The 16,423-nt window shown below is 53.3% G+C and overlaps 1 protein-coding gene across 4 annotated transcripts in view; it reads left to right on the forward strand.

The window, feature by feature from the left end:
- The window catches only part of SHISAL1 (shisa like 1), a gene marked incomplete at its 3' end in the record, with an annotated part of 150,939 nt that overhangs the window by 126,747 nt on the left and 7,769 nt on the right, over positions 1-16,423 (forward strand). For 3 of the 4 annotated variants that reach the window (XM_084749825.1, XM_084749823.1, XM_084749822.1), the window contains exon 4: positions 1,176-1,503. In XM_084749825.1, coding sequence (XP_084605951.1) covers positions 1,176-1,503 — 328 coding nt within the window. Of the gene's footprint in view, positions 1-1,175; positions 1,504-16,423 lie in introns of those variants that run through there. The other variant, XM_084749824.1, reaches the window with a different exon arrangement.

Here is a 16,423-nt window from a genome sequence, read left to right on the forward strand (position 1 = left end):
CCTTTTAAACAGCCCAGTCTGTGGGCCGGTGCTATCAGGAGCTCAGCAACCCAGCTGGGGTGGCAAATCTGGAGGCAGCCCACTCTAGGCCACTAAGACCCCCAACCTGCCAGGGGATGGGGGCCAGAGGAGAGGCTAGGCTTGATGGGGGCCTTGGGGGACAGTTAGAAGAGTCTCAGATGAGGATACTACGAACAGTAGAGCAGAGGAGAAGGAGGTGGGGATGTAAGAAAGGCTACCCGGCAGAGGGTGTGGCCTGTGCAAAGGTCCCAGGCTGGGAGTGGCCAGATTCCATCTTCAGCACCCAAGCAACTTGTAAAGAGACAGTAGTAGGGCTTGCAATGGGTTGGGAGCATTTGAAGTGCTAAGCCCTAAGGGTTCTGCCAGGAGACTGCAGCCTCTGTGGGGGAAATGCTGTGTGAGGGAGTAGAGAGGTAATGGAGGGGCTTAGGACGTGGCTCGGCTGGCAGCGTGTTTCCTTAGCATGCACAAAGCCCAAGGTCCGTTCTCGTCATCACACAAGCCAAGCACTTGTCATCCCAACACTCTGGAAGTGAAGGCAGGAGGATCAGAAATTTAAGGTTATCACTGGCTACATTGTAAACTCGAGGCCAGCCTGGGCTACATGAGGCCTTATCTTTAAAAAAAAAAAAATTAAAAAGACACGGAGGAGATTAGCAGAAGGCTCAGAGGTGTAGCACCACTGTAGAGGGCGGTTACCACAGGGTTCTGTGGCACATTCGGTGTGACTGGGTTTAGTGTTCCCTAAGGTGCTGACAGGCCTCCAGCATCTGCCCTTGGGAGTGAGGCCAGGAGGGATGGAACAGGAGTGCTCCAGGGGCAGTTGTGATATGCACAAAGCCAGCAGGAAGCCTGGCACATAGAGGGAGAAGTGGGGTGGAGGTAGGAATCCCGAATCATGGGAACCCCAATACTTAGCTTAGAAAGCTCTGGACTCTTGCAGGGGTGCCTGTCAGAGAAGGACCCAAGGAGCCCAGCCTAGAACACAGGGTAGGGCTAGGGCAGTGAACACTGGGGTGCCAAGGAGACAGGGCAGGTGTGTGTGGAGTGAACCCTAATGCCTGCAGTGTGTTTGTCAACCTGTGGTGGATGCTGCCAGATGGGGCTCGAGCTTCTGGGAGCGCGTGGCTCAGTCTCCGCTTTTCTTTCCACAGCAACTACACGGCACTGCTGGGAGTGTGGATCTACGGCTTCTTCGTGCTCACACTGCTGGTGCTGGATCTGCTCTATTATTCCGCCATGAACTACGACATTTGCAAGGTTTACCTGACCCGGTGGGGCATCCACGGACGGTGGATGAAACAGGACCCCCGGCGGTGGGGGAATCCTGCTCGAGCCCCTCGGCCAGGACAGCCGGCCCCGCAGCCACAGCCGCAGCCTCCCCCTGGTGCCGTGCCGCAAGCCCTCCAGGCGGTACACACGCTAAGGGGAGACACACACAACCCACCCCTGATGGCCTTTCAGAGTTCATCTGCCTGGTGAGTGTTTGCAACAGCAGCCTGGCTGGACTTGACTCTGTTACTGTTGGTGTATCTGGATCACAGGGGTGGAGGTGGGGGAGGGTGAGCTGGCTATTCGCTGTCCTTACTGTTTGCCAAGGAGGACTTGAAGAGACTCGTGGCAGCACATGTGTGTCTAGAGAAGCCAAAAAGACCGGTTGTCACTTAAGTTTCCTAGTTGTCAAGGTCAAAGGAGAAGTTGGATGGCTTTTTAAGTTTTTTGTGGTCTGGTCAAAGGAAAGAAAGCTTGTCAGGGACTGGAGGGAAGAGTTTTCAGTGTGCAGTCAAGAAATAAATATAAATCTCCTTTTTAGTTCTTCTTCGGTATGTACCTGGATGTGACTCAGGCAGGCCGTCCCGTGGTGGCTCAGGAGGGAGAAGGATGCTGGCAAGGAAGGTGATATACCAAGGGCTCGGCTTTCGGGGTGGCCAGGTCTGGCCTCATCTGGGCAGCTGTCATCTCTGCCCTACTCCAGTAGGATGTTGGTGGTGGAGGGTGGCAGCATTGCTGCCTAGAGCTAAGGACTTTGAAAACAGGTGTCTCATGAGGTTAACCCGCCCAAGGACAGAAACAGACATTCCTGCTCCTTGGCCCAGGGTCATGGGCGGGCAAGGTCTGGGGCTTGGATGGTAAGTAACTGTGGTGCTCAGACTCTGAGCACAGGACCCCTGAGGGTCACAGCCTACAACCCAGGCTGCAAGGTTATCTTGAGTCCTCTTACTGGTGACTTGCACCTCCTACCTTGCACAGTGACCACCAGGCTCTGTGGGCAACTGGCCACCTACACGTCCCAGCACAGTTACCACTGGGATCTGCGGGTGACTGGCCATCTCCCAGCATAGTGACCACTGAGCTCTGCAGAGGACTGGCCAGCACACTCCTGCCTCTGTTGCTTCCCACTACAACAGTTTCAGACTGTTACATCACCCTTTGACCTTTCCAGTCCCCATGAGAAGCCAGGGCTGTGTACCCTTCCTTGGGTTATTCTGGGGTTGCCTGGCGCATAGTAGGCACACAGCGAGCTTTTGCTGCTTCTCCTGGGAGGTACAGGCAAGCTTGTTAGCCACGGCTGGAGCGGCTCCCAGGTAGCGACCTTTTCAATAATGAATGGCATGAATAATTAATCAGATGCACTCACAGCCTCTTGTGCTTATGGAAGGGGTAACTGCCTGTCTATCAGGCAGGAGACAACCACTGTCTGTCTTCCTTTGGACGAGCCCTGGGCTGACTCCTGTGGTAGGAGGTGAGGGTGTTCAGAGCCACCATTCAGGTGGAGAGTGAGACCCAGACCTAGGGAGAGCTATAGAGTGAGCAGTCCATTGACTGTGCCTAATGGCGGGGCTTCTCAAAGTATACACCTCATGTCTGTGTCACAGAACACACAGGGCCCACTGGCCAAGAGAGTCTGGTGGGGGTACCTGTGGGTACCCTGGTCTGAGAACCATTTGGATACATCTTGGTGTGGCCAAGTTTTAGCTGGAACGGTCTTGCTGCCCAGGAAGGCAAGGAAAGTTATCAGTAGAGATGTACTGAGTCCCCATCTCTGCTCCTGATGTCCCCGGCTTACCTGTCTGTCTCAGTGTTCTTCCTTCCCACACCAGTTTTCACCAGCGTTCACATATTAGACACTGACTGGATGCCACATGCCCAGTGCTGTACCTCTGGAGTGCAAGAGTAGAGGAGGTGGCGGGGTGTGCCTAGAGCTTGGAACTGTACAAAAGCTAAAGGTTACAGAGGGACACATACTGTAGAGGCCAGCCATCCCTGACCTCCCGGTTCCCTCTTCAGGCCTGGGAAATTGTGCCTGAGGGCACCTAGTTGCCCATTCAAACTGTGGCCCAGAAGCCCACGGGGTGTGATGTGCTGTTAAAGAATGTTCTAGTCACTGGCCACATTCACATACCACCTCCTTTTCTGTACTCGGATATGCAGTGACTTGGCATGAGGCATCAGTTTTTCAGAGGAGAAACAAGGGACCCCTAGGGTCCCCTGGGAGACTAGAGTCCCCAAAGGAGAGGGTGGAAGAGGACTGGTCTAGCGAAAGCTTGACGACACCAAGAGGGGCCGGGTGTAGGACCACAGAGGACATCTGAGCTCAGTCTGAGGTTTCTCGTGCTTGCGTAGACGAACTCTGCAGAAGTTTTCTGGCTTCTCTGGCACACGGCCTCCCTTTGCTAGGGCACAAAACCTCCGGCAGAGGAGCTAGGTCACCAACATGGCACCTTGCCCCTGGGGAGGCTCTCTGTAAGCTGAGCAGAGCAGTAGATCTGGGGCCTCTAGGAGAGACTGAGGCTGAAGGCCAGGTGACCAGCTGGGCAGGACAGGCCAAAGGTACCTACAAGATAAAGATGCCTGCAGCCCAGGCTCTAGAGTACCCCTGCCCTGCTACAAGGGAAACAGCTGGGGCTTGGTAAGTGACAAGCCCTGGGCAAGCCCCTAACTTGACACTTCTTCAGCAACATTAGAGACCCTCAAGCCCTGTGAATAGTCACTCCATCCATCTCCTTTGAACATTGTGACTGCCTGGCTGAAAGCAAAACCGGGTGCCAAATTAAACAGCTAGGCCTATGGAGCTTAAGCCGGATGAGTTAGGGAGTAGCAGAGCCCAGGGTGAGTTGAATTTTGCAGAGAATTTTTGTCTCTGTTCAGGTGACCTGAAACTCAGCTCCCTGAGACCCCAGGGCCCTCCGACTTGACTCTCTCTTTACCTTCCTTAGGGCTCTCTGCCTTCCTCAGGCGGAAGCACTCCAGCCTCCCCCTTGGCTGCAGGTTGTAGCAGACACTGTCCCCAGACCACCCCTCTACCCAGGCTTTTAAGTTTCCTCCTTGGCCCTGCCCCTCCTGCGGATAGCCCCAGCAGCTTGTTTTCCTGTGGTTCCAGGCGGTTCCAGGCTCTCAGGTCAGTGGCTCATAGCAGATGCTCTGGGACTATTGCTCAGAGAGGCCATCCAGTGCATGGATGCAGCACAGGAGCTGGCTGAGTGTGGCCACCTCCAGCCCAGGTACCCAGGGCCACCTTGAGGGAGATGCTGGTGCCCTGATGCTCAGCAAATCTGCCTCTGCATCCTGCCTGCCCTATGACAGGTGAGGAGGGTCAGCTGTCATGATGGTCACTCCATCCTTGTCCTTTCAGTCGTTGGCACATATCTGGGGCACGCGCGCGCATGTGCGCACGCGCACACACACACCCCTCTTCCCAGATCCACTGGGATTTAACATCTATCTCATCAGGGGCTCAAAACTTGAATTGTCCTCACTTCACATATGGAGAAACTGAGGCTCAGTCAGTGTGTGCTTGGGCCACATGGGTGCTGAGGGCAGAGCTGAAACATTGGTGACTCCGGGACCCGCATAACCAAAAAGCCCACTCCAATATGTGTGATGGCTCACAAAGTTCCCTGGAGTCGTCTGCCCAGCACTGTTCACTGTTTTATCACCTTCCCGCTCCCGCCTCCCTTCCCGCTCCCAGTGGGGCCTCTGGATCTTGTGACTTTTCTGTTTCCTCCCTTCCCCCAGGAGGGAGTGTTCCAAAGATCTGCACAGGCGAGAGCCTGCTGCCTGTCTACCTGTCCTAGCCTTTGTCCCTCGCAGCACAGTGACCCTTTTAAAACAGCAATCAAAACCAGCCAATGGAATCAAAATCTTCTTTACTTTTGCTCACCCAGCACAGCAGCCTCCCTGGTGATACCTCAGAGTCTTAGCAAGTGCTGCCCCCAACCTAATAAATCACCTTTCCCAGGAAACCTATGGGGCTCACTCCCTTCCTTCTACCAGGTGCATGCACAGAGTCTCCACCCAGAGAGACTGTCCTCGCACCTCTGTCCCCTCTCCATACCACCCCCCTCGCGCCATCACACTCCTCCCTACGCCGCACTCTTTTGGTCCCTTTGATGTGTTACCACCACCTGGCAGTGTGTCCGGTTGCCTGTTTGGTGTCTGGTTTTTTTTTTTTTTTTTTTTTTTTTTTGTCTGTTTGTCTGTCCCGTGGGAAGGGAACCGTGGAAAGCTGGACTTCTGGGAGCTCCAGCACTGAGAACAAACCCCTAACTCATAGTAGGTGCACACAAGTGTCCTGTGTTGCTTGGGGTGGTGAGGTGAAGTCAGCTCAGTGAATGAGCCATGGAGAGTGCACAGCAGGCTGAGGCTGCAGAGGTGCACGGCTCCCATGTATGGGGCCACGGATTCTCCCCAACAGCCCTGCAGCATGAATGTCCTCAGGCCACTCCAAGAAACCGAGGCCCAGGGAGAACTACAGTGGCCTGCAGCCTGGGCAGGAGGTGAAATTCAAGATGGCTGTCTGAGTCCGTGTCTGGGAATGTAGGTCCCTTCCCTAGTGGGACATCTACCTCCTGAGACAGCTGGGACACAGCTCAGGCTGGATGGGTCACCATTTGTAGAGTGTCGATTCCCTAAGTGGGCTACTCCTGTCCCTGGAAGGACTCCAAGTGTCCCCCACACCACAGGAAGCCTAGGGCTCTAAGAAACCCCATAGGAAGCCCTCTTTGGCTTGGGGACAGCAATGATCTGAACTCAGCCTGGGCTCCTGCTGTTCCAGCTGCTTCCTGAAAGGCTGAAGAGACCTGATAGGTTGTCCTGCTATATGCTTGACCTCAGGGCTTGGGTTTCAGGGTTTTTATCCTTTCTCTTATACTGGCACCAAGGTTGTCCCTAGCACTAAAGGTCCCAGCAGAAGCAGCCAAATGCCTACCCACTCTCAGGCTCATCCAACCACCCACCTACTTGCCCACTCACCTACCCTCCCACCTGCACATCCTCCTGACAGTCCACCCAACCAGCCAACCACCTGCCCTCCAGTCTGTTTTCCAACTAACTCCTCCCACCACAGGAGGCCAGGGCAGTGCAGCCAGGCAGCACCCATGTTTATTTCCACCCAGTTTAATCACAGCCTCCCCCTCCCCCCACCCCATCTCCTGGTCAGATTCTTAGTAAACTTGCAGGGCTGAGAGCAGCTGTCTCCTGATTGGACCTAGATTCATAGGCACCCTCCTCTTCGGGCTAGTGGGGGACCTCAGGCCAATCATCCCGCTTCTTAGAGTCTCTGTGTTCTCGTATGTGAAATGGGTGCAAACCAGGTCACTTCATAGACTCCTAGTGGGGATTCCTGTGGTCCAGGTATGGTTTCTCAGTTTCTCAGTGAACAGGAATTATTATTATTATTATTGTTGCTGCTGCTGTTTAATTAGTAAAAGATGGAGAAGGGGACCGCCTCCTGGCACACCTGGTAGCTGTTTTGCTTCCTGCCTCCCTTGTGCCTGCTTTTTGTCCTCCCTAGAAGGATGTGCAGGGATTTTTGCATTCTAACTTTATTCACAGTAAATTGGCCATTATCCTGCGAATTTCCTTAATGTCTCTAAACATCATTTTAGCGTCTACTCGGTTGTGAAGATCCCTCATGCTGGCATTAACTTAGCTCCCCACAGAGTGGCATTTAAGACAGTTCACACTTTTTTTTTCTTTTGCTGTGACAAATAACAGTGGTGGTGGCAGGACCGTGGGAAACAAGGGGTGTGCAAGCAACACCTCACTGGCTCTGGCCTCTCCTCAAAGTGAGTTAGTTCCTCTGAACGGGCTCCAGTTAGAAAGAACACTGAGGCCGGGCTGACACTCTGATGGCCCCTTGCACAGCTGTGCTAGGCCTGGTGGCACTACAAACGGGCTCTCCGTGATGCAACTCTGGGGCGCTATCTCTTTAATTGTCATGGTTTTATTATTAATCCATTCTGTCTCCCCTCTCTGTGAGCCTCCAGTCTATTTTACCATGCCTCAAACACCGCTGATAATTGTCTCCGTTTCCATAAAGCAGCATTTATTTCTCAAACCTTGATTCCTTCGAGTTCTCCTCTATCCCCCCTCTGATTGTTTACTAAATACATTTTTAATTAACTTTCAGTGAAATTACTTTTCTGGAAAACCCAGGCTTGCCCTGAGTGGTAGGGCTTAGGCTAGGTACTCAGGGTTTCCTATGCAGATCTCACATGCGATGGGGTTCCCAGTCCCATGCCAATGGTGGCCAGGAAGATAGTGGGAAGTTGGAAGCCTCTTGTTAAATGGGGAAAAAAAATCAAATTGTACAATCTGATGATTAAAGACACTGTAATGGACTGAGTAACCCTTCAAACACTCATATGTCTTGTTATGTTCTATGTTGGCTGTGGCTCTGCTCCTGGATTGGGGAATGTATGTACTGGTCCATCTTCTCTGCCTGGGAGATATCTGCAGGATGGGCTGGCCCAGGACATCCCTTCTAGATTTAGTGACAATGAGCTGAGGTGCTACACCTCAAAACCAGACACTTCTCCCAGTATGCTGGGACCCAGCCAGTGTGTGGGGATTGCGTTCAGGGTTTGCTGGCTCCTTCCTTGTCTCCAGGCTGAGGACTCCCGGGGCTGGAATGTCACCACTTCAAGTAGCTCACCTGCCCCCTTGTCCTGAGACCTCTCTGGGGACAAACATGTCTCTTCTGTTCATGTTTAAAACAACAACAGAAAAGAAATGTCTATAAGGTCACCCATAGACAGCCAGCTGGTGGCCAGCCCATGGGGCCACCGTGGTGTCATTTCATCAGCTCCTTCCAGCTCCAGTCAATTCCAGGGCACGGGAAACAGGGGAGAGTGGAAAGCAGGACTGGCCACTTCTTCTGTACTGCCCGAGCCTTTGTCCCTGAAGGGGCTGTCATAGGCTCCTCCTCACCAGCTTCCTAGACCCAGCCTGCCCCTATGCCAGCCTGACCGGTGGCAAGGGTTCCACCGACATCACAGACCCTTACTTGGGTGTTTTTTTGGAGGCCAGCTACAGGGTTCAAGCCCTGTGTAGAGGGTTAGGAGTCAAGAGACAAAGAAGAAGAGCCCAGAGTCTTCGGAAGCCACTCCTGACTCAGACCAGGCCCACACTGACCTCTTTCTGCTTTACTTGGAAAAAAATCAATGATTTTTGTCAAGGGCAAACACACCTTAGGGACAGGCAGAGAAGCTGCTTCAAAGATGACTCCAGAGTGACCTTGATGGAGCAGGGAGGTCGCAGGTGCCTCTTCCAGCCTCGGTTCCCAGCAGACTGTAGGTCTGGAAGGCCAGCAGCCTCTCAGCAGGCTCGGGGAGGGCAGCCTTTGGGTCTGGATCCCTGTGTCTTTGAGTAAGCCCCTACTTGCCTACCTGGGAAAGCAGGGACTTTGAGAGACTGCAGGCAGGTCTGTTGGGAGCTTGGCAACATGGCAGGCATTTCCCAGCTGGCCACCCTCACGCAGGCCTGCAGAGACTGCTGTGGGGACCGCAGAGACTCAACCCACACACTTGTATGGAAATTTCATTAAAATGTCCTAACACAGTAATTGTGTAAGTAGAGATGCCAGACCTATGAATCACTGATAAAGAGGCATTTCATAAAGGCCAGGTATGACCCTCCATGAGGAGATGGGACACCCCTCCGCACCCATGACAGAATCCCTATAATCACCCCTCAGAGCCACAGCAACCTACTCATGAGGAGGATCCCCAAAGCCCATACCTGCCTGTCTCTTCCCATTCGTGGATACTGAGGGAAGGGACATTGCCCCATGCCCTACTTACTCTAGCTGCAAGTAGAGATCAGCTTGTGTCACTGCTCCTCCAGGCACGTGGGAGAAGGGACCTGGGGTCGAATCTGTTGTCATTGACTTGATCCCTGTATTTTTGTACTGCAGCACCCACTCTCCCAGTCCCCAGCTGCCATTGGCAGAAAGACTCAGCAGTGGGACCTGGGTGCTGTTGGACTGAAAGGAAAGAGCCCAAGACACACAGCTGTGAAGGGGCGGGGCCTACAGCCCTAGCCCCTCCCAGTCTCCATTACTCTCCAGCCCTTCTTTTCAACACCCCGACCCCAGCCAAGTGACCACCTGACCACTCTACTGGAGACTTAAGGTGACAAGAATCTCCTTCACTCCAGGGACCTTTGGCTGCTACTAAACAGGGGAACAGGCCTCCCTCCCACTGCCCCTTCCAACATCCGCCTCCCATGATCTCCTGACCTGAAGTGCTCAAGGGTGTCTCTAGGTGTTCCCTGACCAGTAACCCCCACAGAGTGGGAGCCAGAATCCCCTCAGAGGGTGTAGGGAGGGCTAGTTGACACTCCAGTGGAGGAGCACTTCCAAGTCTCCCTCTTGTAATCACTGTGTTCCTCCCTCTACTGTGGCCGCTTTCCTATTTCCGAGGACGCGAATCTTTGTTGCCTCGCAGAACTCAAATCCAGATGTATCCCGATCGATACATGCATGTAATGGTCCAATACTCTGTCTTCCTAAAAGCTATTAGTCAGTCAATGCCAATAGTGCGATTCCCAGCTGACGGCAGGAGGAGGCGGCGGGGGCAGGGCTCTTTGTGGGGCCTAGAGACAAGAGCACATAGTCCATTAGTCTGAGAAATCTGAGCTGCTGGGTGGGGGTTGGGGAGGCCAAGTACCACAGTGGGCAGGTGGCGCCAAGGGGAGCAGTTGCTGTGCCCAGGGCAGAGGTGAGCGCTGCAAGGGCTGTTCTGGAAGGAGTGGAAAAGGTGGGTACAGAGCAGGCAAGAGAGCAGAGCAGACTCCAAAGGGACTTGGGCGTGGCTTAGCAGGTCACTGTACTGAAGACACTCTGTGTTTCAGGGGACAAGAGGAAAGGTAGCATGACTCCTGAGTAGCCAAGACAGGTCACAGGTTGAAAAGGAGATATAAGATGCCCAAAGGACAGGTGGGTCTCCAGCAGACATGGTGGCCCAAGGAGGGATGCTGGGTAGGTACGACCCATGAAAGATGGCTTGTCTCTGGCTTTTCTGGCAGCAAGGGACATGGATGGGGGGTGGTGTGTCTGTCTGTCTGTCTGCGTCTCTGTGTGTGTCTGTGTTCTCTGATTCATGGTTGAATGTGAGCTGGCATGTGGGTGTGCTATAGGGTCTATGTGACGTGACATAGTATGTCCCTGTGTACCATGCAGGAAGTGAACGTGTTCGCACGTTGTGCTTGGGTTTGAGCCTGGATGGAATTTCTCTCCACACCCTGCCCCTGTGAGAGGGCAGTAGGAGGGTGTCCTAGTTTGTTTTCTGTTGCCATGATAAAACACTGATCAGAAGCAACGTGGGGAGGAAAGAGTTTATTTGGCTTACAGGTTACGTCCAGGGAAACCAACGCAGGAGTTCCAGGCAGGAAGTTGAAGCAGACTGCGTAAGAATGCCTTGCTCCTCCTAGCGTGCTCAGCTAGCTTTTTTTTACAGCCCAGACCCGCCCGCCTAGAGATGGCACCTCCCACAGTGGCCTGGGCCCTCCTACAACAGTTAGCAGTCAAGAAAATACCCTATAGACAGGCTGCTGTGAGATCTGGGCATTTGTTCACTGAGAGGCCTTCCCAGGCAACCCTAGGTTTGTGTGACGTTGACTGCTAAAGCTAGCCATGACAGAGTCTGCTGGGCCTGGGTGACCAACAGATTGGACGGCAGAAGGCAGAAACAGGTCCTAGCCTACACCCAGGTTTGAGAGAACATAAGTGGGACCAGTGGGACCAACAGCTGTGGATAACCAAGGACAAGGAGTGACACCCTAGGGGCAGTAGATGCCATTTATTCTACATGATTCACAAGACATAGGCCCAAAACTGGCCTGCAGGTCAGGGCTGAGGACACAGAAGAGACCTGATCCTAGCACTAAGTACTGTTCCCCAGCCGTAGCACACTCCTATTCATTTCTTAGAACCTTGCTGAGGCCATTTCTTTGATTGGGGTTGGGGGGAGGGTCCTTTCTTCTGAGGACCCTCTCTTCCTGTATCCACTACAGTAAGAGCCCTAGCCACTTGTCTGCACCACGCACAGGAGGAGAGCAAGGCATACCTGAGTCATCAGAGTTCATAGGGTCCGGGTGGAGTCCTGGGCAGGAGTGGGCACCCTGTTCTACCCTCCACCCCTCTTGACGTTTGACCTTGGGCAGCCGTGACCCTCCATGTCTCGGTTCTACCTTTCCCCAGAGCCTCCTGACCTTGCCGAGCTGCTGGAGATGCTAATGGGACAAGAGTGGCTAAGTGCTTTGAAACCTTTGACGCGGGAGGTGAAGGCGTCTGGATTCCCATGGGGCGGGAAGTGGGCAATTCCAGACAGAGGCCTTCGAGGGAAGGGCGGCACTGAGCGGCAGATGATGCAGAACACAGGTTTCCTGTTAAAGTGGTACCATCAATTATTGACCAGTGTGACATTAAATATTAACTGCCAGGAGATGTGTGTTAAAAGGCTCCAGCCTCCCATAGCCCAGAGGGAGAGGTGATAGGAAGGAAGACCGCAGAAAGGACTAGAATAAGGGAGCTCCAGAGCACACAGCCCACCCTGTAGCCCCACTCCCAAGCTGTGCCATAGAGATGCCCGGCCCATCCTTCAGGCTGTAACCCCACAGAGGCTCCCATGTCAGCTGGACAAGGGCATTACCTCAGCTGCCAGACAGCTTCCTTCTGAAGGGGAGGACAGGGCTCCTGTTAAAGGTCTTTGTTTTGAGACAGAGTTTCATGTAGCCCAGGCTGGTCCTGGACTTCCGATCCTCCTGCCTCCCCATACCCAGTTTACATGGTTCTGGGGGTGGAGCATGGCCAGGGGGTCATGCATGCTAGGCTATCCCTCCACCAACTGATCCACACCTTCATCTCACACATTAAATTCTTCACAGTACCACGGCGTCCTCAGGCAGGGTAAATAGACCCTCTCTGCGAGCAGCATCATTTCTCTGGGAGATCCAGTGAGGAGCGAAAGGGAGCCAGACCCTGCATAGAAACAGTGAGGGCGTTCCACCTTACCAACCTCTCGGGTGGGAATTCTTCCTGCCAGTTAATGGTACTGGGGTTCTGAAAGGTCATGAGCACATCCAAGGTCAAATAGCCAAAGAGACGTTTTGGTCTCAGGAGGCTTCCATGTTTCTAGTGCAAATATGTGTAAGCCAGAATCGCTGTCATGCACACACCTCTTGTTGTTTGTTTCTTCTGAGGCCACAGCCAGTGTCTGTCCCACCGGGTGACCCCAGAGACCCCTTATGAAAGTACTTGCTATTGGAAGGATGCTCCACACGCTTCTGTTCCCCTCTAGGGCCCATGTTGGAACTCCATGCTGGTTGAACTTGGATGTGGTAGCCTCCTTGCTCCAAGAGCAGGTGCCAGCTGACTTGCAACCCTTTGGGTGAAAGTGGCCAAGGCTGCTGGCTTCTGAAGGCCACTGCTGTCCTCTTGTTCGAAGAGTCTCTCGCTACTCAGATAGTCTCCATGTAGATCCCTGCTGAGTAGACCAGCCGTGGGTGGAGGCTCTTGGAAGCAGGTGACAATGGCTGGGGGAGAGACAATGACTCATCCTGAGGGCTAGCCAGGGACATGGTCCATGCTGCCAGTGGCCAAGCCAGGGCCCGAATGCTTGCTGACCATCCAAGACTCAGAAGCGACATAAAGTATGTGAGATAAACTCACACACTCCCACAGTGTGTGGTAGAGCTGAGGGACACAGGAGCCAAGGGACTCTGGAGCCTAGAGACCCCCAAGTCATGGGACCCTGGAGCCCAGGGACGCCACAACTGAGAGGCCCCATTGCCATGGAATGTTCTGACCCTAACATTCAAGCCAGTAGGTCTGCTCCTCCAGGTGGCTGTGAGGGGATGTCTTGAGGCACCTGCCTTCTTCACTGGCCCATGGCCTCACCCATAGCAGATGCTGCCCGACCTGTTTCTGTTTGCTTTCTTTAAAACTCTTCTTTTTAAATTTTTTGTGTATGGGTGTTTAGCTTAAGTCTGTGTACCACTTGTATGACTGGTTCCTGCTGAAGCCAGAAGAGGCCGTTGGATCCCCTGCAATTGGAGTTATAGGCAGTTGTGAGGCTCCATGTGGATGCTGGGAATTGAACCCAGGTCCTCTACAAGAGCAGCCAGTGCTGTTAACAAACTGAGCTATCTTTCCAGCCACCTCTTCTGAGACCTTTCACCTCTGACACTCTCCTGGTTGTGCCCAACTGGGTGAGCCTGAACAGGCCTCTTTTTAAGACCTTGAGTAGAATCCCAGTTGCAAGGCCCCTGATCACAGTTGCCAGGGATTGGGGACAGGGAGCCTGCTTACAGGACTTACCCGCACCTGTCTACTCAGGTGTATGGTGGCCCGCAGGGCTGTGTGCGCTCAGCTCTCCTGTAGCTCAAGGCTGGCTCTTGGCCTGCTCACACCCTCCTCCAGCCCCACTGTGAGCTTGTGGCATCTGAATGTGTTTTGCTTTCCAGCCTTTGCATCACTGCAAGAACAGCACCTCCTACTGGAGACCTGCCACCTGCTGGGACCACATCTGCCGCCCAGGCTGCCACTATGCCCTGCATCTGCCACTACCCTACCTTCCACCCCCTCCCCCCGCCATGGTTCTCCCAGCATCCCTGCCTTCTGCTCCCTTGTAAAAATGTGCTTAAAGCTGTCCCAACTGTGGGGTTGCTGGGAGAACACCCCAGGAAATGTGTCACGGCTCCTGCCCTGGCCCGGCATCTAGCCAGCGCTAAGTGGTTATGAGCTATTGTCATCCCAGGAGCCACGGAGATACCTCACCTGCAGTTAGGCAGAAGCCTCCTGTCTCTCCTTTGCTTTTATTGTTCCAGACTCTCCTGGCATTCTGGAAGCTTTCATTACTATTCAAATTGCCAGGTGCTCCATCTCATTTCAACCAGGCTGCCTGCTGATGCTGGCCCACCCCTCCCCGCCAGCTGCACAGCTCCTCCTCCTACACCCCCACCCCCACCCCTTGCCTGGCTCAGCACCACTCATCTGTGGGCGGCTGGAAGCGGTATAGCCCAGTGATTAGCAGCACAGGCCAAACTCTAAACCTGGCTGGACATTGACCCTGGGCAAGCCAACTGTCCCCTCAGAGCCCAAGTCCTTTCCTAGTGAATTTTGAAAATGGGCTATTGAGGATGGAAGGGGTTCATCAGCACAGGGGACAGCACTCCAGCACTGCCTAGCCCTAACTTACCTTTTACAGAATTTTCTAGAATCCCAAAGCCCTGGGATGAAGTCTGGGGACCTTCATCTGGAGTGCTGTCTCCTACCAGGTGTGCTACGGCTTTCTGAATGTCTTCAACCAGGCTCTCTCCCGCCCCCGCCCCCGCCCCCACCCCTCCCCCATCCCCCAGCATCAAACAACTTCATTCTTAGGCCCCCACTGAGCTGAGGACCAAGCTAGGCCTCCTAGGACCCAATTTTAATAAGGCCGCACACAGCAGGGATCCTTTGATCCTGTTTGGGGTCCCCTGTTCTGTCTCAGCTCCGAGTCCTGGAGGGAGGGTGTGACAGAACTTAGTCTGTGACGCTGGACCCAGCTCAAATAGGCTGCAGAGGATGTCACTAGGAGAGGCTTCGAAAAGTCATGAGGGAGACAGTGGCATTGGCCCTGAGTGAAGGGGTATGGCTGGTCCTGGGCCCTCTCTTGGGGCTGGAGCCAGTAAGGGTCTGGGGGTCAGCAAGATTTGTGGAGAATAGGCACCCCTGAGGGACAGGGGCCAGCAGCCAGTCAGGGACAATTTCTTTATCCTGGGCTCCTTGTGACCACCTGTGATCTCCATGAAGGCCAACAGTTCTTTCCAGAAGGCTAGGGCAAGGACAGACAATCTAACACGCATGATCTCTGGTGTGGCCAATGCACAGCCAAGGCATGTCACTGTGGTCCACAGCCTGCTGTGAAAATGTTCTGCAGGCCTGGCGTGTCATCCTGTGGGTACCTGAGGCCCTAAGGCAATGAATAACTTGCCCAGAGTCACACAGCATTACTGAACCCAGGACTGCTTGACGGTGCTCAATAAAACCTGGGCCCTCTACAGTGATGTAGGATATGCAGGTGACATGTTACTGACATCTGTAGGGGCGGGGGCAGGGATGCTTGAATAAAGGACACCCAGTGAGGGTTCTTGATGTATAGGAGTTTCCCAAGCAAAAAACAGGGAGGATGTGTCAAGAACACCGGATTTCTGCAGAGACCTTTGGAGTGGAAGCCCTGAACCTAGAAGAAAGTCCAGCAATGAGAGTCCCTGAAGTCAGGACTGAACCCACTGTGAAAGACAACATGGAATGGATTCCTCCAAAATCTATTGATTTTTTAAAAACATTTCATTAGGTACGAGACACTATTAAAAGTGTACTCGGGCGAGCTGGGCATAGTGGTGCAAGCCTTTAATCCCAGCACTTGGGAGGCAGAGGCAGGCGGATCCCTGTGAGTTCAAGGTCAGCCTGGTTTACAAAGTGAGTCCAGGACAGCCAAGGCTAACGCAGAGAGATCCTGTCTCAAAAAAACAAAAACCAAACCAAAACAAACAAACAAGCAAAAAAAGTGTAGTCGGGCAGTGGGGACTAGGGCTATCTAAAAGTCACTAAAGTGTTTGCCATGCAAACATGAGGACCTAAGTTCCATCCTCAACATCCAGCTGTGGAGTGTTGCTCTGGTAGACAGGAGCCTAGCATCAGCATCATCAGAGAGGCTTCATCCAGCACCTGAGGGGAACAAACAAAGACCCTCAGCCAAACATTAGGCAGAGCTTGGAGAATCCTACAGAAGAAGGGGAGGAAGGATGGAAGGAGCCAGGAGGGTCAAGGCAGCCACCACAAGAAAATGGCTGAGATTATAAGTGTGTACCACTTAGACCTCTTACATCCGACTTGTGTTGTTTTTCAAATTCTATTATAATATGACAAGATAATGCTTTTTTTTCCTGCTTTTTTTGAAATTTAGACCTGATTGTCAGCATCTATGTGTGCACTTTTTCAACAAGACTTGAATAAAGGGTAGATTCCATCTAATATACACTGTGTGAGGGGTGTGTGTGTGTGTGTATGTGTGTGTGTGTGTGTGTGTGTGTGTGTGTGTGTGATTCCCTTATGTACATTCTGGCCACTCCATGTGTC

This window comes from Acomys minous (assembly GCF_964271855.1).
Source record: "Acomys minous genome assembly, chromosome: 12".
NCBI classification, from domain to species: domain Eukaryota; kingdom Metazoa; phylum Chordata; class Mammalia; order Rodentia; family Muridae; genus Acomys; species Acomys minous.